The sequence below is a fragment of the Gigantopelta aegis genome, chromosome 5 (genome assembly GCF_016097555.1).
Source record: "Gigantopelta aegis isolate Gae_Host chromosome 5, Gae_host_genome, whole genome shotgun sequence".
In the NCBI taxonomy this organism is placed as follows: domain Eukaryota; kingdom Metazoa; phylum Mollusca; class Gastropoda; order Neomphalida; family Peltospiridae; genus Gigantopelta; species Gigantopelta aegis.
In genome coordinates this window covers 17038192-17062412 of record NC_054703.1, presented here as the reverse complement: position 1 = coordinate 17062412, position 24221 = coordinate 17038192, and the positions used below count along the sequence as shown (strand labels likewise).

Here is a 24221-nt window from a genome sequence, read left to right as displayed (position 1 = left end):
AAGGAAAAGACACCCTCCCCCCCATTTTTTTTTAAAAAAGTAAAGCACTAAAAACCCCCACAAGAAACCCACCCCAGAAAGCCCTACAAAACAAACAAAACAAAACCGGCTGACTCTGGAGGGTTTTAATAACGATGTCGGGTTTCCTCTTGCAGGGTTTGTACTAGTCACCAACCTATAATGTTAATGTTATAACCAAAATAATGACATTTAGCACAAAGGAAAAAACAACAAAACAAAAAACAAGTGTGTGGTGTTGTTAAACAAAACACACTTTTTAACTGTTCTTGACATAAAACCACCCCCAGAAGCAAACAGAAAGTTGTTGTTCCAGTTTAGAGAGAGAGAGAGAGAGAGAGAGAGAGAGAGAGAGAGAGAGAGAGAGAGAGAGAGAGAGAGAGAGAGAGAGAGAGAGAGAGAGAGAGAGAGAGAGAGAGAGAGAGCGAATGTGTGAGTTATAGGTATACTGCTACAACACAGGAATTTCCTTCTGAACAGCAACTTAGTTTGTTGTTTTGTACATAGCACTACATACCATGGTGGTTGTCATGGAGCAAAAACAAACAATATGTCACTACAACTTATCACACCTCAGAAAAGCACACTATATCTCTGAGTTACATCCCCAGCCTGTGACACAAACCCAGTATCCATCAGCCACTGACCGACCGAACTGGCCACATCGCCTACAAGGCCAGTCTTATTACAGGCAGACGTGCAGACCAAGTAGGAAGCATTTATAATCCGGGAAAATGATAGTCCTCATGGCGAAACACCCGGCAGTTTCACGAGAGCAGCCATATTGTCAAATCATCCTTTTAAATCTGTTTTGAACATTGCTGTGATTTTTAAAATGTTAATAGTTTTGTTGTTAACATATATTTGGTGTACTGCATACTTCTATACATCTTTTTGTAGTGGATGGACAGTGGTCAGCATGGAGGAGACTTATGGTTGGTCAGTGTCTACCCAACTGTGAGAGACTGGTCTTTGTCCAGAGAGAGTGTACAGGCCCCGCCCCATCAGGAGGGGGCAAGGCGTGTATTGGGGTGGACAAGGACACGACCAGGGAGACATGTACAGAAGGACTTTGTTCCAAAGGTTAGAGAGGCATACCTAGCGAGGGCACAAACACATTTCTAAAAGTGCCCATTTCATTTAGAAACTTAATGCTAATTTTACTTTAACTAAAACACACCTTCTATTACACTGACTTGAACATCATTGTTTTAATACGTCCGTCTTTGACATTATGTCCCCCGCCTGTTCGTCCGCCTGTTAGGGGTGTTTGTCTTGGGTACTGCAGGACCACCAAGCCTCAAACTAAGGATGAGGTTCATCGCATACCATTACTAGGTCACTGTGACCTATTTTTCTTATTAAAGTGAATCCATGTCCAGGGCTTATCATTCTTATTAACTGGTATAGGATCATCCACCCTTGTGATGGCAGTGTTTCACATACCATTACTAAGTCACTGTGATCAACGTTTTATGGATTACTACACACCAAGGCCAGGCCATATCTTCCTTTCTAATTTGTGCAGGTCAACCAAACATTGATGACAGATTTGCAGAGACTGATAAGTGTTTTCCAAAATGTTATCAATCCATTTGAAGTTGATATGAAAAAAGGTTTGTTTTGTACTTCAAGCCACAGTTGAAGTTGCAGACCATAACTTGAAGGCTCAAGCAGTTGGGAAACTTCTGGCTATCCAGAGATTTGCCCCTGGACAGACATGCTTGAAACCTCAGTGGTATATGAGCATGCTTAAAAATTACCTGACCTGGCCTTCGAAACATTAATTCAGAAAAGGCTTGTTTGCAAATCTTTGAAGTTTCATTCACACATTGCAAGACAGCCACTAAAGATGTTTGATTCCATGCAAACAACCCAAGAAGTTGAAGTCTTCAAACATGAAGGTTGTTCAAGTAACAGCACAATGCAGACTCTTTGGAGCTTGTTCTCTCTGAAGACAACAATCTCAGTCTACGGAAGATACTGTTCTATCAACTAAACTAAGTTCTGTCCAATGGACATTAGCTACATCATATGGACTGCCGATGAAAGTTAAAAGTTTGTTTTGTTTAATGACACCACTAGAGCACATTGATTTAGTAATCATCGTCTATTGGCTGTCCAAAATTTGATAATTTTGAGAGGAAACCCGCTAGAGTTTTTCATTAGTAGCATGGGATCTTTTATATGTACAGACAGACACATAGCACGGCCTATAATGTGCTGGCTATAGAGAGGACGAGCACAATGGGGATAGACTGTACACCGACTGCACATCAGGCAAGCCCATTACCACAGGGCTACATCCCACTACAAAAGAAAACAAAACAAAACAGTGGCAGTCTGTATTCAGTGGCCACCTGTCTTAAGCAGCAACTTATATATATATATTACCGTTGAGAGAGAGAGAGAGAGAGAGAGAGAGAACGAGCCCAATGGGGATAGACTACACCGACTGCACATCAGGCAAGCCCATTACCACAGGGCTACATCCCACTACAAAAGAAAACAAAACAAAACAATGGCAGTCTGTATTCAGTGGCCACCTGTCTTAAGCAGCAACTTATATATATATTACCGTTGAGAGAGAGAGAGAGAGAGAGAGAGAGAGAGAGAGACAGAGACAGACAGAGACAGACAGAGAGAGAGAGAGGGGGAGAGACGGAGAGAGAGACAGAGAGAGAGAGAGAGGGGGAGAGACGGAGAGAGAGACAGAGAGAGACAGGGGGAGAGAGAGAGTGTGAGAGAGAGAGAGAGAGAGACAGACAGAGACAGAGAGCCACCCATGCTTTGCTCAAAATGCAGTATCAATACACTGCAATTGCAATTAACGTCACTGTCTTGCATTGTTGAAGTTTAATCGTTGAATATGGCACATCGACGGTTATCAGAGGTCCAAAGATGGCGTATTATTGGTATGCATGCGACTGGCATGACCTTCAAAAGTATAAGACGTCAGCTGGGGTATCATTGCACCGTAATCAGCAGACTGATATGAAAACACGGGCATACCAATGCTGTAAAGGATCTCCCACGGTCAGGGAGACCGCACATGACGTCACAGCGCGAGGACAGGACCCTGCTTCGGCTCGTACTTTGTCAACCCTTTGCTACGTCTCCTGTTCTGAAGAGCCAGTAGACGGATGTCAGCCAGAACAGTGAGGAATCGTCTGGAATCTGAGGTCCTGGTGAAGAGTCCATTGGTTTGACGAAAGCTGGTTACTGCTTCATGTCACAGATGGCTGATTGATTGAGAGTTTGGAGACATAAAAATGCGGCCTACACACCCAGGAACATACGACCTACGACCCCATATGGTGGAGGTTCAGTAATGGTTTGGGGTTGCCTGTCACATGATTGTAAGCTGGATCTTGTCACCATCCAAGGCAACCTCAGTGGTGATCGGTACATTCGTAACATCCTGCAACCAGTTGTTGTGCCGCATTTTGATAACCATCCACTCACCACCAGACCTCTGTACATGGATGACAACGCTAGGCCACATCGTTCCTGAGCAGTAACAGCTTTACTCCAAACTGAAGTTGTGACGACCCTGCCCTGGCCGGCCATGAGTCCTGACTGTAACCTGCTACAGCATGTTTGGGACATCTTGGGGCATCGAGTACAGGCACTGACCCCACCTGTACAGACTCTGGCACAATTAGAGGCGGCTCTTCATCGAGAATGGCAGCAGTTGCCCATGCAGCAGATCAGACGACTTACTGGAGGGATGAGACGAAGGGTGGAAGCTGTCATCCGGGCACGTGGTGGGTTTACCTGCTATTGATGATTTATGTCATCTGTGGACTTCAAATGACATTTTTCATCATCAGTCATGATGTTGACTTGTGTTTCCGACTCTGCACCTCCATACTTTATTGTGCCTCAGTTTTTGGCTCAAATACAGCATATAGGAATTCTTCTCAGAATCATGATTAAAATTTCAAAACTGGATACACTTGTTATGTTTTCTTACTGTCAAAGATGTATTCTTGAAAAACACATTTGTTTTTCCGAGGTTATGTTATCAGGCTTTCAACGCCAAACCTCGTAAGACAAGTCATTGTGAAAAATACAGGGATGCATAACTTGTTTCTTTGTGTATATTTTGCAGTGGATGGCCAGTGGTCAGCGTGGAGAAGGCTTACGTTTGGTCAGTGTCTCCCTAACTGTGAGCGATTTGTTTTTCTGCAGAGAGAGTGTACAAACCCAGCCCCATCACAAGGGGGGAAGTCCTGTATGGGGATGGATAAGGACACAATTAGAGAATCTTGTACGGAAGGTGTTTGTTCAAAAGGTAAGGCCTAAAGCAATCTAATTAAAATTAGCTCCACTATTACATGTGGATCTAACACCAGCCAGTTGGAGCTCATGTCCACCAATCAAAACCTTATTTGCAGAATCCTGCCAGTGATTTAATACTAACAACACTGCGTAGTCCCCAATGTCCAGGTAACATTTCGTCTGTAAATAATAATTTAAATATTATCCAATCACACTTTGCCTTTTATAACGTTATTTGGGAGCATACAAATTTTAAAAATATCGGGCGAGTCTATTTTAGTGGCCGCAGTACAGTGAACTATACCAATACATACGGAGTGGGTTATCAGTCTTCAGTTTTACATTACAAATTATTTATTTTATAAAATAAAACATGTTTTACGGCATTCGTAATTCACACGAAACATGTCGTATACCCTCAGGATAATTCGGAATGTTTTCAAATTATTTTTAAATCACTGGCAGGATTCTGCAAGCAAGGTTTTGATTGGTGGACATGAGCTCCAACTGGCTGGTGTTAGATCCACATGTAATAGTGGAGCTAATTTTAATTAGATTGGGCCTAAAGGAAGGAAGGAACTGTTTTATTTAACGATGCACTCAACACATTTTATTTACGGTTATATGGTTAAGGACCACACATATATTGAGAGAAGAAACCCACTGTCGCCACTTCATGGGCTACTCTTTTTGATTAGCAGCAAGGGATCTTTTATATGCACCATCCCACAGATAGGGTAGTACATACCATGGCCTTTGATATGTCAGTCATGATGCACTGGCTGGAACGAGAAATAGCCCAATGGGCCCACCGCCGGGGATCGTTCCCAGACTGACCACGCATCAAGCGGCCACTTTACCACTGGGCTAGTGGTTTTCTTGCTGGGGTGTTTGCAAAATTCATTCAATTTTGTTCCTAGTCCAGGTGGGTGCATTGATTTGTAATCATGTGGTGACTTTGAACACGTATTCAGTGCACGAGAAAATTATATGAAAACATTCTCTGCATAAACTAATGGGATCATGTCTATTTTCCCTCAACTCTATGTTCCCTATCTAACCCTAACCGTAATCCTGAAGGAACATGGAACTGAGGAACTCTAACCCCGAGGGAACATGGAACTGAGGAACCCTAACCCTAACCCTGAGGGAAAATAGAGCTGAGGAACCCTAACCCTAACCCTGAGGTAACATGGAACTGAGGAACCCTAACCCTAACCCTGAGGTAACATGGAACTGAGGAACCCTAACCCTAACCCTGAGGTAACATGGAACTGAGGAACCCTAACCCTAACCCTGAGGGAAAATAGAGCTGAGGAACCCTAACCCTAACCCTGAGGGAACATGGAACTGAGGAACCTTAACCTTGAGGGAACATAGAGCTGAGGAACCCTAACCCCGAGGGAACATAGAGCTGATGAACCCTAACCCTGAGGGAACATAGAGCTGAGGAACCCTAACCCTAAGGGAACATAGAGCTGAGGAACCCTAACCCTAAGGGAACATAGAGCTGAGGAACCCTAACCCTAACCCTGAGGGAACATAGAGCTGAGGAACCCTAACCCTAACCCTGAGGGAACATAGAGCTGAGGAACCCTAACCCTAACCCTGAGGGAACATAGAGCTGAGGAACACTAACCCTAACCCTAAGGGAACATAGAGCTGAGGAACCCTAACCCTAAGGGAACATAGAGCTGAGGAACACTAACCCTAACCCTAAGGGAACATAGAGCTGAGGAACCCTAACCCTAAGGGAACATAGAGCTGAGGAACACTAACCCTAACCCTAAGGGAACATAGAGCTGAGGAACCCTAACCCTAAGGGAACATAGAGCTGAGGAACCCTAACCCTAAGGGAACATAGAGCTGAGGAACCCTAACCCTAACCCTGAGGGAACATAGAGCTGAGGAACCCTATCCCTAACCCTGAGGGAACATAGAATTGAGGAACCTTAACCTTGAGGGAACATAGAGCTGAGGAACCCTAACCCTAACCCTGAGGGAACATGGAACTGAGGAACCTTAACCTTGAGGGAACATAGAGCTGATGAACCCTAACCCTGAGGGAACATGGAACTGAGGAACCCTAACCCCGAGGGAACATAGAGCTGAGGAACACTAACCCTGAGGGAACATAGAGCTGAGGAACCCTAACCCTAACCCTGAGGGAACATGGAACTGAGGAACCCTAACCCTAACCCTAAGGGAACATAGAGCTGAGGAACCCTAACCCTAAGGGAACAAAGAGCTGAGGAACCCTAACCCTAACCCTGAGGGAACATAGAGCTGAGGAACGCTAACCCTGAGGGAACATAGAGCTGAGGAACCCTAACCCTGAGGGAACATAGAGCTGAGGAACCCTAACCCTAAGGGAACATAGAGCTGAGGAACCCTAACCCCGAGGGAACATAGAGCTGAGGAACACTAACCCTAACCCTGAGGAAACATAGAGCTGAGGAACCCTAACCCTAAGGGAACATAGAGCTGAGGAACCCTAACCCCGAGGGAACATAGAGCTGAGGAACACTAACCCTAACCTTGAGGGAACATAGAGCTGAGGAACCCTAACCCTAACCCTGAGGAACCCTAACCCTAAGGGAACATAGAGCTGAGGAACCCTAACCCCGAGGGAACATAGAGCTGAGGAACACTAACCCTAACCCTGAGGGAACATGGAGCTGAGGACACCTAACCCTAAGGGAACATAGAGCTGAGGAACACTAACCCTAACCCTAAGGGAACATAGAGCTGAGGAACCCTAACCCTAAGGGAACATAGAGCTGAGGAACGCTAACCCCGAGGGAACATAGAGCTGATGAACCCTAACCCTGAGGGAACATAGAGCTGAGGAACCCTAACCCTAAGGGAACATAGAGCTGAGGAACCCTAACCCCGAGGGAACATAGAGCTGAGGAACCCTATCCCTAACCCTGAGGGAACATAGAGCTGAGGAACCCTAACCCTAAGGGAACATAGAGCTGAGGAACCCTAACCCTAACCCTGAGGGAACATAGAGCTGAGGAACCCTAACCCTAACCCTGAGGGAACATAGAGCTGAGGAACCCTAACCCTAACCCTGAGGGAACATAGAGCTGAGGAACACTAACCCTAACCCTAAGGGAACATAGAGCTGAGGAACCCTAACCCTAAGGGAACATAGAGCTGAGGAACACTAACCCTAAGGGAACATAGAGCTGAGGAACGCTAACCCCGAGGGAACATAGAGCTGAGGAACCCTAACCCTAACCCTGAGGGAACATAGAGCTGAGGAACCCTAACCCTGAGGGAACATAGAGCTGAGGAACCCTATCCCTAACCCTGAGGGAACATAGAATTGAGGAACCTTAACCTTGAGGGAACATAGAGCTGAGGAACCCTAACCCTAACCCTGAGGGAACATGGAACTGAGGAACCTGAACCTTGAGGGAACATAGAGCTGATGAACCCTAACCCTGAGGGAACATGGAACTGAGGAACCCTAACCCCGAGGGAACATAGAGCTGAGGAACACTAACCCTGAGGGAACATAGAGCTGAGGAACCCTAACCCTAACCCTGAGGGAACATGGAACTGAGGAACCCTAACCCTAACCCTAAGGGAACATAGAGCTGAGGAACCCTAACCCTAAGGGAACAAAGAGCTGAGGAACCCTAACCCTAACCCTGAGGGAACATAGAGCTGAGGAACGCTAACCCCGAGGGAACATAGAGCTGAGGAACCCTAACCCTGAGGGAACATAGAGCTGAGGAACCCTAACCCTAAGGGAACATAGAGCTGAGGAACCCTAACCCCGAGGGAACATAGAGCTGAGGAACACTAACCCTAACCCTGAGGAAACATAGAGCTGAGGAACCCTAACCCTAAGGGAACATAGAGCTGAGGAACCCTAACCCCGAGGGAACATAGAGCTGAGGAACACTAACCCTAACCTTGAGGGAACATAGAGCTGAGGAACCCTAACCCTAACCCTGAGGAACCCTAACCCTAAGGGAACATAGAGCTGAGGAACCCTAACCCCGAGGGAACATAGAGCTGAGGAACACTAACCCTAACCCTGAGGGAACATAGAGCTGAGGACACCTAACCCTAAGGGAACATAGAGCTGAGGAACACTAACCCTAACCCTAAGGGAACATAGAGCTGAGGAACCCTAACCCTAAGGGAACATAGAGCTGAGGAACGCTAACCCCGAGGGAACATAGAGCTGATGAACCCTAACCCTGAGGGAACATAGAGCTGAGGAACCCTAACCCTAAGGGAACATAGAGCTGAGGAACCCTAACCCTAACCCTGAGGAAACATAGAGCTGAGGAACCCTAACCCTAAGGGAACATAGAGCTGAGGAACCCTATCCCTAACCCTGAGGGAACATAGAGCTGAGGAACCCTAACCCTAAGGGAACATAGAGCTGAGGAACCCTAACCCCGAGGGAACATAGAGCTGAGGAACCCTAACCCTAACCCTGAGGAAACATAGAGCTGAGGAACTCTAACCCCGAGGGAACATAGAGCTGAGGAACCCTATCCCTAACCCTGAGGGAACATAGAGCTGAGGAACCCTAACCCTAAGGGAACATAGAGCTGAGGAACCCTAACCCCGAGGGAACATAGAGCTGAGGAACACTAACCCTAACCCTGAGGAAACATAGAGCTGAGGAACCCTAACCCTAAGGGAACATAGAGCTGAGGAACCCTAACCCCGAGGGAACATAGAGCTGAGGAACACTAACCCTAACCTTGAGGGAACATAGAGCTGAGGAACCCTAACCCTAACCCTGAGGAACCCTAACCCTAAGGGAACATAGAGCTGAGGAACCCTAACCCCGAGGGAACATAGAGCTGAGGAACACTAACCCTAACCCTGAGGGAACATAGAGCTGAGGACACCTAACCCTAAGGGAACATAGAACTGAGGAACCCTAACCCCGAGGGAACATAGAGCTGAGGAACACTAACCCTAACCTTGAGGGAACATAGAGCTGAGGAACCCTATCCCTAACCCTGAGGGAACATAGAGCTGAGGAACCCTAACCCTAAGGGAACATAGAGCTGAGGAACCCTAACCCCGAGGGAACATAGAGCTGACCCCAAACTAATCGTCATTTTGTTTTGTTTTCTGTTTCATTCATTTACATGTATTTGTTCATTCATTCATCCAGGCAGTTTGTGTCTCTAATACTATACATGTACACCTGTTTTGAAGTGAGTGGACAATGGTCAGCGTGGAGCAGACTTATGGTTGGACAGTGTCTGCCTAACTGTAGGAGACTAATCTTTATTCAAAGAGTGTGCACATTCCCGAACTTGTCCCGGCGGGACAGGACGCCTTGTATTGGAGTGGATAAGGACACCATCAGAGAAACATGCACTGAAGGACTTTGTCCAAGAGGTAAGATGACGAGGCTTTAGTCTGGTGCACGGGCTGAATAAAACATGTGTACTGTTTGAATAAAACACGTGGGTGCTTAATAAAACACAGGAATAAAAAATAAAAAAATGTTTTATTTAACGACGCACTCAACATATTTTATTTACGGTTATATGGCGTCAGACATATGGTTAAGGACCACACAGATATTGAGAGAGGAAACCCGCTGTCGCCACTTCATGGGCTACTCTTTTCGATTAGCAGCAAGGGATCTTTTATATGCATCATCCCACAGACAGGGTAGTACATACCACAGCCTTTGATATACCAGTCGTGGTACACTGGCTGGAATGAGAAATAGCCCAATGGGCCCACCGACGGCGATCGATCCCAGACCGACCGTGCATCGAGCAAGCGCTGTACCACTGGGCTACGTCCCACCCCCACAGGAATAAGTGCAGGCGCTTGTTTTATGCAACATGTGAATAGCACACGTTCTTGTTTGATGAAACATGTGAATAGCACACGTTCTTGTTTGATGAAACATGTGAATAGCACACGTTCTTGTTTGATGAAACATGTGAATAGCACACGTTCTTGTTTGATGAAACATTTGAATATCTCTACAGTAGATCACCAAGGATATTTTACAATCATGTTTTCCATAAAATGTTTTTTGTTTTGTTTAACGACACCACTAGAGCACATTGATTACTTAATAATCGGCTATGGGATGTCAATCATTTGGTAATTCTGACACTTTGGTAATTCTGACACTTGATCATTAGAGGAAATCCGCTAAATTTTCCCATTAGCAGCAAGGGATCTTTTATATGCAATTTCCCACATACCACGGCTTTTGACCAGTTTTGGTGCACTGGTTGGAACGAGAGAAAAAAGCAATAAGTTGAATGGATTCACCGACATGGTTCGATCCTGCGACGCAAGCACCTCAGGCGAGCACTCAACCAACTGAGCTAAATCCCACCCCTTGTTTTTCACAAAGTTGTCATTCTATTTATAGCAGCACCTCGCACATGTTTCAGGCAAAATAGTAGCTAGTACAGTGATACTAGTTCAAAATAAATATTATTACTGTCCGGGTGAAACAACATTTTGACACGAAGTTCTGTCAAATATTTCACCATTGGATAAGAGCAGGGGTGGATTATGGGGTGTTTCCCAGTTGCACAGACCCTCCCCTCCCCCCCCCCCCCTCCCCCCCCCTCCCCCCCCCCCCCCCCCCCCCCCCCCCCCCCCCCCCCCCCCCCCGGCTAAAAAACCCCAACCCTACCACGTAAATTTAATTGATGTCCATGTAAAATTTATAATTTCAAATTATAAACATTTACATATTGTTTCGGACTCCCCTCCCCCCCCCCCCCCCCCCCCCTTTACCCAAAGTATAATCTGCCCCTGAAGAGTTAATTTAGCATCTTTTACAGTGGATGGACAGTGGTCAGCGTGGAGGAGACTTATGGTTGGTCAGTGTCTACTCAACTGTGAGAGACTGGTCTTTGTCCAGAGACAGTGTACAGACCCCGCCCCATCAGGAGGGGGCAAGGCGTGTATTGGGGTGGACAAGGACACGACTACAGAATCCTGCACTGGGAGTCCTTGTTTAAGAGGTATAGCCTGTAACACACGCTTGGTTAATGTCCCAAGAGGTTGTGGTTAGAAACACGTAATTTCTAATTATCAATAAATTGATCAACCATTCAACACATGCTTAAATCCACTGAACGTTCATCAAGCACACCTGTCTTAGGCACATTCTCTGAATTTCCCTACAGATGTATCCAAGACAGGTTCTATAGAGAATAACTAGTTAATGATGTCGGAAATCTGCTTTATCCTGTGAAGGTAAGAATGGGAAATTATGCGAGGCTGTGCTGAGCAGAATTTCTCATCTGGCCTGAACAGGATAAAGCAGATATCCAACGTCATTAACTAGTTATTATCTTTATCCTGCAGACCATAAAAATTAAGGGAAAAGGCTATTATTTCTGTTATTTCAGCAACATTGTACAATGACCTAGAGGTCAAATGAGCAATTTTGTAATGTAAGATATACGTGTGACGTAACATGAGTGATGTCAAAAGTCATATTATAGCAGGATATGACTTTGCTTTACACATCATCATATTCTGTCAAAAGAAACGGCGGTTGCCGGATAAATGTATTTACCTGTTTAATGAGGGTCCTCGGGTGTTTCAGTGAATGGAGGCTGGTCATCATGGACTAGAAATACTATTGGACGCTGTTCATCATTCTGTCGGCGCAAGGTGTCTCTGAACAGAACCTGTACACAGCCTCTCCCCATAGGAGGGGGGCGTAACTGTCGCGGCAGTAACAGAACTGTTATCACCGAGGTGTGTGCGAGACAGGGCTGCACAATGCCTGGAAGTAAGTAGCATCAAACTTGTTAGTGAAATCTTTTGTATTCCGGAACCACTGTAGACTATTATTAAAATTATAAAGACCATTTGAAGCAAAGAGATAAACAGCTGTCTGTCTGCACTCACCTTTTTCTAATCTGTTTTCAAAAAAGAAAAGAAAAAGGTTTGGATCACATTGATTAATTAATCATCGGGTATTGGATGTCAAACATTTGGTAATTCTGACTGTCGTAGTCATCAGAGGAAACGCGCTACATTTTTCCTAATGCAGCAAGGGATCTTTTATATGCACTTACCCACAGACAGAAAAGCACATACCACAGCCTTTGACCAGTTGTGGAGCACTGGCTGGAATGAGAAAAGCCCCAATCAGTTGAATAGATCCACTGAAGTGTTTCGATCCTGCGACGCAATCACCTCAGGCGAGCACTCAACCAACTGAGCTAAATCCCGCCCCTTTACGTTTTCAACTGCATTATGTCAATTTCAGTACAATATATGGAAATACAATTTTAATTTGTAATAAATACTGTACAACAGAACTGAGATACTGTAATAAATACTGTACAACAGAACTGAGATACTGTAATAAATACAACAGAACTGAGATACTGTAATAAATACTGTACAACAGAACTGAGATACTGTAATAAATACTGTACAACAGAACTGAGATACTGTAATAAATACAACAGAACTGAGATACTGTAATAAATACAACAGAACTGAGATACTGTAATAAATACTGTACAACAGAACTGAGATACTGTAATAAATACAACAGAACTGAGATACTGTAATAAATACTGTACAACAGAACTGAGATACTGTAATAAATACAACAGAACTGAGATACTGTAATAAATACAACAGAACTGAGATACTGTAATAAATACAACAGAACTGAGATACTGTAATAAATACAACAGAACTGAGATACTGTAATAAATACTGTACAACAGAACTGAGATACTGTAATAAATACAACAGAACTGAGATACTGTAATAAATACAACAGAACTGAGATACTGTAATAAATACAACAGAACTGAGATACTGTAATAAATACAACAGAACTGAGATACTGTAATAAATACAACAGAACTGAGATACTGTAATAAATACTGTACAACAGAACTGAGATACTGTAATAAGTACAACAGAACTGAGATACTGTAATAAATACAACAGAACTGAGATACTGTAATAAATACAACAGAACTGAGATACTGTAATAAATACAACAGAACTTAGATACTGTAATAAATACAACAGAACTGAGATACTGTAATAAATACAACAGAACTGAGATACTGTAATAAATACAACAGAACTGAGATACTGTAATAAATACAACAGAACTGAGATACTGTAATAAATACTGTACAACAGAACTGAGATACTGTAATAAATACAACAGAACTGAGATACTGTAATAAATACAACAGAACTGAGATACTGTAATAAATACAACAGAACTGAGATACTGTAATAAATACAACAGAACTGAGATACTGTAATAAATACTGTACAACAGAACTGAGATACTGTAATAAATACAACAGAACTGAGATACTGTAATCAATACAACAGAACTGAGATACTGTAATAAATACAACAGAACTGAGATACTGTAATAAATACAACAGAACTGAGATACTGTAATAAATACAACAGAACTGAGATACTGTAATAAATACTGTACAACAGAACTGAGATACTGTAATAAATACAACAGAACTGAGATACTGTAATAAATACAACAGAACTGAGATACTGTAATAAATACAACAGAACTGAGATACTGTAATAAATACAACAGAACTTAGATACTGTAATAAATACTGTACAACAGAACTGAGATACTGTAATAAATACAACAGAACTGAGATACTGTAATAAATACAACAGAACTGAGATACTGTAATAAATACAACAGAACTGAGATACTGTAATAAATACAACAGAACTTAGATACTGTAATAAATACTGTACAACAGAACTGAGATACTGTAATAAATACAACAGAACTTAGATACATATTTTTTGATGTGATAAAAATAATTTTACCAGCAGTCATTATATGTATCGACTAGATAAATTTCATTATCAAGACAATAACTCGTTACTGTTTTTTTATTTTAAATCGAAATAATGTACTGAGAATGAAAGAATAAGAAACTGAACAAGACAACAGTCATTCGCTGATTATAACTAGTGTAAAAGTAGTTCCGTGCTCAAAAAGCTTTATTTGTGGTCTTTGATGTAGCAGTTGTGGAGCACTGATCAAGATAAAAAGTCTTCAAGCAGTGATCGTATGGTAGATGTCTTTGATGTATCAGTTGTGAGGTACAGATCTTTTGTTTAATGACACCACTGGAGCACATTGATTTATCACTGTAATCATTGACTATTGGATGTCAAAATTTTAGTAATTTTGACATATAGTGGAAACCCGCTACATTTTTTCATTAGTAGCAAGGGATCTTTTATATGCACCATCCCACAGACAGGATAGCACATACCATGGCCTTTGATATACAAGTTGTGGTGCACTGGCTGGAACGAGAAATGGCTCAATGGGCCCACCGGCGAGGATCTATTCTAGACTGACCTCGCCTCAGGCAAGCGCTTTACTACTAGGCTACTCCACCACCCCACCACGGCTAGATGAGCAGTCTACCACTAGGCTACTCCACCACGGCTAGATGAGCACTCTACCACTAGGCTACTCCACCACCCCACTATGGCTAGATGAGCACTCTACCACTAAGCTACTCCACCACGGCTAGATGAGCACTCTACCACTAGGCTACTCCACCACCCCACCACGGCTAGATGAGCAGTCTACCACTAGGCTACTCCACCACCCCACCATGGCTAGATGAGCAGTCTACCACTAGGCTACTCCACCACCCCACCACGGCTAGATGAGCACTCTACCACTAGGCTACTCCACCACCCCACCACGGCTAGATGAGCAGTCTACCACTAGGCTACTCCACCACCCCACCACGGCTAGATGAGCAGTCTACCACTAGGCTACTCCACCACCCCACCACGGCTAGATGAGCAGTCTACCACTAGGCTACTCCACCACCCCACCACGGCTAGATGAGCAGTCTACCTCTAGGCTACTCCACCACCCCACCACGGCTACATGAGCACTCTACCACTAGGCTACTCCACCACGGCTAGATGAGCAGTCTACCTCTAGGCTACTCCACCACCCCACCACGGCTAGATGAGCACTCTACCACTAGGCTACTCCACACCCCACCATGGCTAGATGAGCACTCTACCACTAGGCTACTCCACCACCCCACTACCCCATCCTGGCTAGATGAGCACTCTACCACTAGGCTACTCCACCACCCCACTACCCCATCCTGGCTAGATGAGCACTCTACCACTAGGCTACTCCACCACCCCACTACCCCATCCTGGCTAGATGAGCAGTCTACCACTAGGCTACTCCACCACCCCACCACGGCTAGATGAGCACTCTACCACTAGGCTACTCCACCACCCCACTACCCCATCCTGGCTAGATGAGCACTCTACCACTAGGCTACTCCACCACCCCACTACCCCATCCTGGCTAGATGAGCAGTCTACCACTAGGCTACTCCACCACCCCACCACGGCTAGATGAGCACTCTACCACTAGGCTACTCCACCACCCCACTACCCCATCCTGGCTAGATGAGCACTCTACCGCTGAGCTGAGTGTTTGTTTCCTTATTTATTTATTTATTTATTTTTCAGCATCATCAGCCAGTGAATCAGATAAAACAAACATGGAAGTCCTACTGATTTCCGGCATCACTGGGATACTTCTGGTTACAACTGTCGTCTTTTTCTTTGGGTAAGGTATTTACAAGGTACATACATTTGTTCTCTAGACTATAATAAAGTCTGGCTGTTTGTCACCACTGTCGAGTCATTACAATGGAGTCCTCTAGAGTCTAGGGAACATGCTGAAAACTAAATATATACCTGTGTGCTCTGCCACTCGCCAAATTTGCCAATTGGCAAATTTTATTTTAATTTGGCGAAAACAGTTTTTGCATTTTTGAGATAATTTGGCAAAGTTTTCTGATTCACCCAGAGCTAGCCCTGCTTGTCGGTGCACACAAACGATTAAATCCATTCACACAGATGACTTGTCGGTGCACACAAACGATTAAATCCATTCACACAGATGACTTGTCGGTGCACACAAACGATTAAATCCATTCACACAGATGACTTGTCTGTGCACACAAACGATTAAATCCATTCACACAGATGACTTGTCGGTGCACACAAACGATTAAATCCATTCACACAGATGACTTGTCTGTGCACACAAACGATTAAATCCATTCACACAGATGACTTGTCTGTGCACACTAATTGTTAATTTTGTGTGCACGGATGACAACTGTGGAGTCGAATGACTTGTCTGTGCACAATAATTGTTAATTTTGTCTGTACGGATGACAACTGTGGGGTCGAATGACTTGTCTGTGCACACTAATTGTTAATTTTGTCTGTACGGATGACAACTGTAGGGTCGAATGACTTGTCTGTGCACACTAATTGTTAATTTCCTCTGTACGGATGACAACTGTGGGGTCGAATGACTTGTCTGTGAACACTAATTGTTAATTTTGTCTCTACGGATGACAACTGTGGAGTCGAATGACTTGTCTGTGCACACTAATTGTTAATTTTGTCTGTACGGATGACAACTGTGGGGTCGAATGAGTTGTCTGTGCACACTAATTGTTAATTTCCTCTGTACGGATGACAACTGTGGGGTTGAATGACTTGTCTGTGCACACTAATTGTTAATTTTGTCTGTACGGATGACAACTGTGGGGTTGAATGACTTGTCTGTGCACACTAATTGTTAATTTTGTGTGTACGGATGACAACTGTGGGGTCGAATGAGTTGTCTGTGCACACTAATTGTTAATTTTGTGTGCACGGATGACAACTGTGGGGTCGAATGACTTGTCTGTGCACACTAATTGTTAATTTCCTCTGTACGGATGACAACTGAATGACTTGTCTGTGCACACTAATTGTTAATTTTGTGTGTACGGATGACAACTGTGCGGTCGAATGAGTTGTCTGTGCACACTAATTGTTAATTTTGTGTGTACGGATGACAACTGTGGAGTCGAATGACTTGTCTGTGCACACTAATTGTTAATTTTGTGTGCACGGATGACAACTGTGGGGTCGAATGAGTTGTCTGTGCACACTAATTGTTAATTTCCTCTGTACGGATGACAACTGTGGGGTCGAATGACTTGTCTGTGCACACTAATTGTTAATTTTGTCTGTACGGATGACAACTGTGGGGTCGAATGACTTGTCTGTGCACACTAATTGTTAATTTTGTCTGTACGGATGACAACTGTGGGGTCGAATGAGTTGTCTGTGCACACTAATTGTTAATTTTGTGTGCACGGATGACAATTGTGGGGTCGAATGACTTGTCTGTGCACACTAATTGTTAATTTTGTCTGTACGGATGACAACTGTGGGGTCGAATGACTTGTCTGTGCACACTAATTGTTAATTTTGTCTGTACGGATGACAACTGTGGGGTCGAATGACTTGTCTGTGCACACTAATTGTTAATTTTGTCTCTACGGATGACAACTGTGGAGTCGAATGACTTGTCTGTGCACACTAATTGTTAATTTTGTCTGTACGGATGACAACTGTGGGGTCGAATGACTTGTCTGTGCACACTAATTGTTAATTTTGTGTGCACGGATGACAATTGTGGGGTCGAATGACTTGTCTGTGCACACTAATTGTTAATTTCCTCTGTACGGATGACAACTGTGGGGTTGAATGACTTGTCTGTGCACACTAATTGTTAATTTTGTCTGTACGGATGACAACTGTGGGGTTGAATGACTTGTCTGTGCACACTAATTGTTAATTTTGTGTGTACGGATGACAACTGTGGGGTCTAATGAGTTGTCTGTGCACACTAATTGTTAATTTTGTGTGTACGGATGACAACTGTGGGGTCGAATGAGTTGTCTGTGCACACTAATTGTTAATTTTGTCTGTACGGATGACAACTGTGGGGTCGAATGACTTGTCTGTGCACACTAATTGTTAATTTTGTGTGCACGGATGACAACTGTGGGGTCGAATGACTTGTCTGTGCACACTAATTGTTAATTTTGTGTGTACGGATGACAACTGTGGGGTCGAATGACTTGTCTGTGCACACTAATTGTTAATTTTGTCTGTACGGATGACAACTGTGGGGTCGAATGAGTTGTCTGTGCACACTAATTGTTAATTTTGTCTGTACGGATGACAACTGTGGGGTCGAATGACTTGTCTGTGCACACTAATTGTTAATTTTGTCTGTACGGATGACAACTGTGGGGTCGAATGACTTGTCTGTGCACACTAATTGTTAATTTTGTGTGCACGGATGACAACTGTGGAGTCGAATGACTTGTCTGTGCACACTAATTGTTAATTTTGTCTGTACGGATGACAACTGTGGAGTCGAATGACTTGTCTGTGCACACTAATTGTTAATTTTGTCTGTACGGATGACAACTGTGGAGTCGAATGACTTGTCTGTGCACACTAATTGTTAATTTTGTCTGTACGGATGACAACTGTGGAGTCGAATGACTTGTCTGCACACTAATTGTTAATTTTGTGTGCACGGATGATAACTGTGGGGTCGAATGACTTGTCTGTGCACACTAATTGTTAATTTTGTCTGTACGGATGACAACTGTGGGGTCGAATGACTTGTCTGTGCACACTAATTGTTAATTTTGTCTGTACGGATGACAACTGTGGGGTCGAATGACTTGTCTGTGCACACTAATTGTTAATTTTGTCTGTACGGATGACAACTGTGGGGTCGAATGACTTGTCTGTGCACACTAATTGTTAATTTTGTCTGTACGGATGACAACTGTGGAGTCGAATGACTTGTCTGTGCACACTAATTGTTAATTTTGTCTGTACGGATGACAACTGTGGAGTCGAATGACTTGTCTGTGCACACTAATTGTTAATTTTGTCTGTACGGATGACAACTGTGGAGTCGAATGACTTGTCTGTGCACACTAATTGTTAATTTTGTCTGTACGGATGACAACTGTGGAGTCGAATGACTTGTCTGTGCACACTAATTGTTAATTTTGTCTGTACGGATGACAACTGTGGGGTTGAATGACTTGTCTGTGCACACTAATTGTTAATTTTGTCTGTACGGATGACAACTGTGGGGTCGAATGACTTGTCTGTGCACACTAATTGTTAATTTTGTGTGCACGGATGACAACTGTGGGGTCGGACAACTGTGGGGTCGAATGACTTGTCTGTGCACACTAATTGTTAATTTTGTCTGTACGGATGACAACTGTGGGGTTGAATGACTTGTCTGTGCACACTAATTGTTAATTTTGTGTGTACGGATGACAACTGTGGAGTCGAATGACTTGTCTGTGCACAATAATTGTTAATTTTGTGTGCACGGATGACAACTGTGGGGTCGAATGACTTGTCTGTGCACACTAATTGTTAATTTTGTGTGTACGGATGACAACTGTGGGGTTGAATGACTTGTCTGTGCACACTAATTGTTAATTTTGTCTGTACGGATGACAACTGTGGGGTCGAATGACTTGTCTGTGCACACTAATTGTTAATTTTGTCTGTACGGATGACAACTGTGGGGTCGAATGACTTGTCTGTGCACACTAATTGTTAATTTTGTCTGTACGGATGACAACTGTGGGGTCGAATGACTTGTCTGTTCACACTAATTGTTAATTTCATGTGCATGGATTACTTGTCTGTGCGCACAAATTCCTGTGCATATATCTTCTGAAGGTTCATGCACAGCCACCGTGGGTCAGTTTCTGACACCACCAGCTGTTTGATTCGGGATGGGGTGGAGGGTGTAGGGAAGGGAGATAATAAGTTTGAGGTGGGCAAAATTTGGAAATGGAATGGAGTAGGAATCCAAAAATACATCTGCCATCAGTTGGAATAAAATTAGAAACAAAAAAATAAAATTTGACCAATTGGGCGAGACTCTGTAGGTGATTGGAGTGATTTAGATGGATCGCCACTCCCTGGATCTGCTCCTGTTTATATGTAATTTAAGATTTTAAAATCTGATACTAAAGCAGGGCTTGAAACAGCCTGTGGCCAGGTTGCCAAATGCAACCAATATCCTGTTTGGGCGACTTAAGTATTTAAAAAATAATGGCGTTAGTCGCCCAAATAATATTATCGTCTTTAGAGCTATAACATATGAGTCACTATTAATATTTGTATTCCACAATAAAATCATGCTCGTGGTTCTCTTACCATAATTTGCCAACATCCATTATTATTTGTTGGGCCACCATATTTTTTGGTTAGTTTCGAGCCCTGCTAAAGTTTGTTTTGTTTAACAACACCACTAGAGCACACTTAGTTATTAATCATCAGCTGTTGGATATCAAACATTTGGTAATTTAACAACAGTCTTAGAGATGAAACCCGCTACATTTTTCCATTAGTAGCAAGGGATCTTTTATATGCACCATCCCAAAGACATGATAGCACATACCACGGCCTTTGTTGCACCAGTTGTGGTGCACTGGCTGGAATGAGAAATAGCTCAATGAGCCCACCGACGGGAATCGATCATATACCGACTGAGCATCAAGCGAGCACTCTACCACTGGGCTACATCCTGCCCTTAAACTGATACTAAAGACAGTAATGGAAGACAGTAAACAGTGTCGAATGTTAAATCTGAAATCATAAATAACACGTTTAACACTTAATCCTGTAGTTTTGGGTTATTAGGTTTGTACATATTCCTCAATTGCCATTTTAACACCTTTATTCTTCCCATTAAACATACACAATGGTAGTTAATTTGGTAGTCACGTTAAAACATTTAATGAATAATAAATTATGTTGGGGTGTCGCAAAATCGAACCACCTCAGTGGATCCATTCGACTGATTAGGGTTTTTCTCATTCCAGCCTGTACACAACAACTGGTACAGGCCTTGGTATGTGCTTTCCTGTCTGTGGCAAAGTGCATATAAAAAATCCTTTGCTGCATTAGCAAAAATGTAGCGAGTTTCCTGTGATGACTACTTGTCAGAATTACAAAATGTTTGACATCCAATAGCCGATGATTAATTAATTTACTGGTTTCGTTAAACAAAACAAACTTTTTAACAAACTGAACAAAACTACAGGTAATTTAATTTTTGTTTTACCATGCATTGAAGTGAACATCTATATGTATGGACGTAACTGTTCACAATATACATAGATAAGTTTAATTGTGTGCAATTCTTGTTTGTTTTTAACAGACTGATACGCCGTAGGAAGAAAACCTTTGACTCCTTCCGTGAAGTGTCTGGAGTTACCATTATAAACACGAAGAGTTACCAAGAAATATTAAATGAGTGACGACTCGAAGAAAGACTGGATAACATAATGAAGACGCGGATAACATAATGGAGACGTGGATAACATAATGAAGACGTGGATAGCATAATGAAGACGTGGATAGCATAATGAAGACGTGGATAGCATAATGATGACGTGGATAGCATAATGATGTGGATAGCATAATGAAGACGTGGATAACATAATGATGACGTGGATAACATAATGATGACGTGGATAACATAATGACGACGTGGATAACATGATGGAAAAGTGGATAACATGATGATGACGTGGATAACATAATGAAGACGTGGATAACAATGACGACGTAGATAACATAATGAAGACTTGGATAACATAATGAAGACGTGGATAACAATAGAGACGTGGATAGCATAATGGAGATGTGGATAGCATAATGGAGACGTGGATAGCATAATGGAGACGTGGATAACACAATGAAGATGTGGATAACAATGACGTGGATAACATAATGAAGACGTGGATAACAGTGATGAACTGTATAACATAATGAAGATGTGGATAACATAATGGAGACTTGGATAACAATGGAGACTTGCATAACATAATGGAGACTTGGATAACATAATGGAGACATGGATATCATAATGATGAAGATGTGGATAACATAATAAAGATGTGGATAACATAATGAAGATGTGGATAACATAATGAAGAGAGAATCAATGGCGGATCTAAGAGGGCACCCACGGCCTTGCCCCTTCCCTGTTAAAAAAAAAAAAAAATACGTTTGAGAATCCGAGAAATCCCCCAGGAATGTTTGTGGCCTTCGTCCACATGTCGTTGGGCCCACTAAATGGATTTTCTGGATCTGCCACTGATAACGAAGACTTGAATACCGTAATGGGGAGTGTGAGCAGTGCTCAATGTCCTGGGTTTCTGTGATGTTCAAATGACCCAAACCACCATGGTATTTTTCTATACAGGACAGTTGACAGTCCTGTGCTAAGTGAGAAGTCCTAAACAGTGCCCTCTTTTGACAGTGCTGCTCAACAGGAGAACACAGTGCCGAAATGTGTTTTGTTTTACGCCTACACGGAATTAAGATACTAGTAGTAAAGAACGTCTCATAAATATGAATGGATGTTTATTTTTATATGTAAAAAAATAAATAATATGTTAAAAAAAAGTGTCTTTATAATCTTCATGTAGTTGTAGTAGTTTATTTGTGACTCGTATAATTATATATAATGACATAAAACATAAACAAATGGAAGTGTATTTCGACAATGTCATGGTCTTAAATGTGATGCATATTTTAAATATTTTCTACGGTTACAAAGTGCTTTTCTATTCGGAAAAAGACAGCAAATGTATTAATTTAAAACCAGTATTTTTTTTTAACATATGATGAGCAAATATGTAAATACAATGGGCATATTAAATAAAATAAATGAAAGTTATCTTTGAACAATGTTATCATGCTTACACATACAGCATTTTCTTTGACGATTGTTCTCTTGCTCAATATCCTTGCTCAATGAGTAGTTGGTGAGCTGATACTTGAAATGTTGTGATAAGCAGGGCTTCTAGATTATGACAGCCCCACTCTCATGCTGGTCTAGTAAATAAATACCATCATCATGCCCGACAGCTAGTAAAAAACTAAGTTGTCAAATCCTACATTTGTCTGTTTTGTAAATATGACTTTCTTGATCCACCCACCTACCCAAATCAAAGGGTTTTTAAACTCTATCTCCCTCTCTGGGTGACATACCTGAATTTGATTGTATTTATTAAAGTAGGGCTAGTGAATTTATGATCATGGCTAGTAAATTTTCTAAATCACTGATCCCATGACTAGACTAGTAGTGGATTTTTATAAAATTCTAGAAGCCCTGTGATAAGAGAAAGAAATGTTTCATTTAACAATGCACTCAACACATTTTAATTACGGTTATATGGCATCAGACATATGGTTAAGGACCACACAGATATTTGAGAGAGGAAACCCGCTGTCGCCACTTCATGAGCTACTCTTTCCGGTTAGCAGCAAGGGATCTTTTATATGGACCATCTCACAGACAGGTTAACACATACCACAGCCTTTCGTATACCAGTCGTGGTGCACTGGCTGTGATGAGAAATAGCCCAATGGGCTCACCGACGGGGATCGATCCCAGACCGATCGCGCATTAAGCGAATGCTTTACCACTGGGCTACATTCTGCCCCTGTGATACGAGATGCATAACAAATAAGTAATGATATTCTCAGATAGTATTGTGAACAAAAAGTATCTGTTTAATGGCTAAACATATTCAGTGATGTGAGAGCTACGCGGAAACGTGTAAATGCACTTTTCCATTTCATCTAAAAAAAACAAAAACATGATGTTCAATACTGTTGACCACACAAGGTTCATTTGCATGTTTTCACGGTTTCAAATTTATGTGTGCCTTATATCATAAGTTATAACCAGTTTAGATCTGTTAACATTGAATGCAATTTTTGGCAGTTTCAGGGCCCTTGAGCGGCCCCTGGACCCCCAGCCGCTATAAGCTTTTTTGCTTCAGCCCCTCTCACATCCCTGAATATTATATTTTGGTGAATTGTTCAATCATTTGTCTATTTCATGTTTATAATGATTTAATAGATGTATTTTAACTCTTATTTACAAATATTTCATGATTATTAATATGCTGATTAAACCATACACC

The 24221-nt window shown here is 42.5% G+C and overlaps 1 protein-coding gene across 1 annotated transcript in view; it reads left to right on the top strand.

Moving 5' to 3' along the window:
- The window catches only part of LOC121373322 (coadhesin-like), a 29632-nt gene extending 6240 nt beyond the window's left edge, over positions 1–23392 (top strand). The window contains exons 4-10 of the mRNA XM_041499892.1: positions 919–1101; positions 4133–4315; positions 9505–9690; positions 11115–11297; positions 11888–12076; positions 15838–15937; positions 21440–23392. Of these exons, the coding sequence (XP_041355826.1) occupies positions 919–1101; positions 4133–4315; positions 9505–9690; positions 11115–11297; positions 11888–12076; positions 15838–15937; positions 21440–21539 (1124 nt within the window). The 3' untranslated portion in view covers positions 21540–23392. The remainder of the gene's footprint in view (positions 1–918; positions 1102–4132; positions 4316–9504; positions 9691–11114; positions 11298–11887; positions 12077–15837; positions 15938–21439) is intronic.
- Positions 23393–24221: the final 829 nt, after the last annotated feature.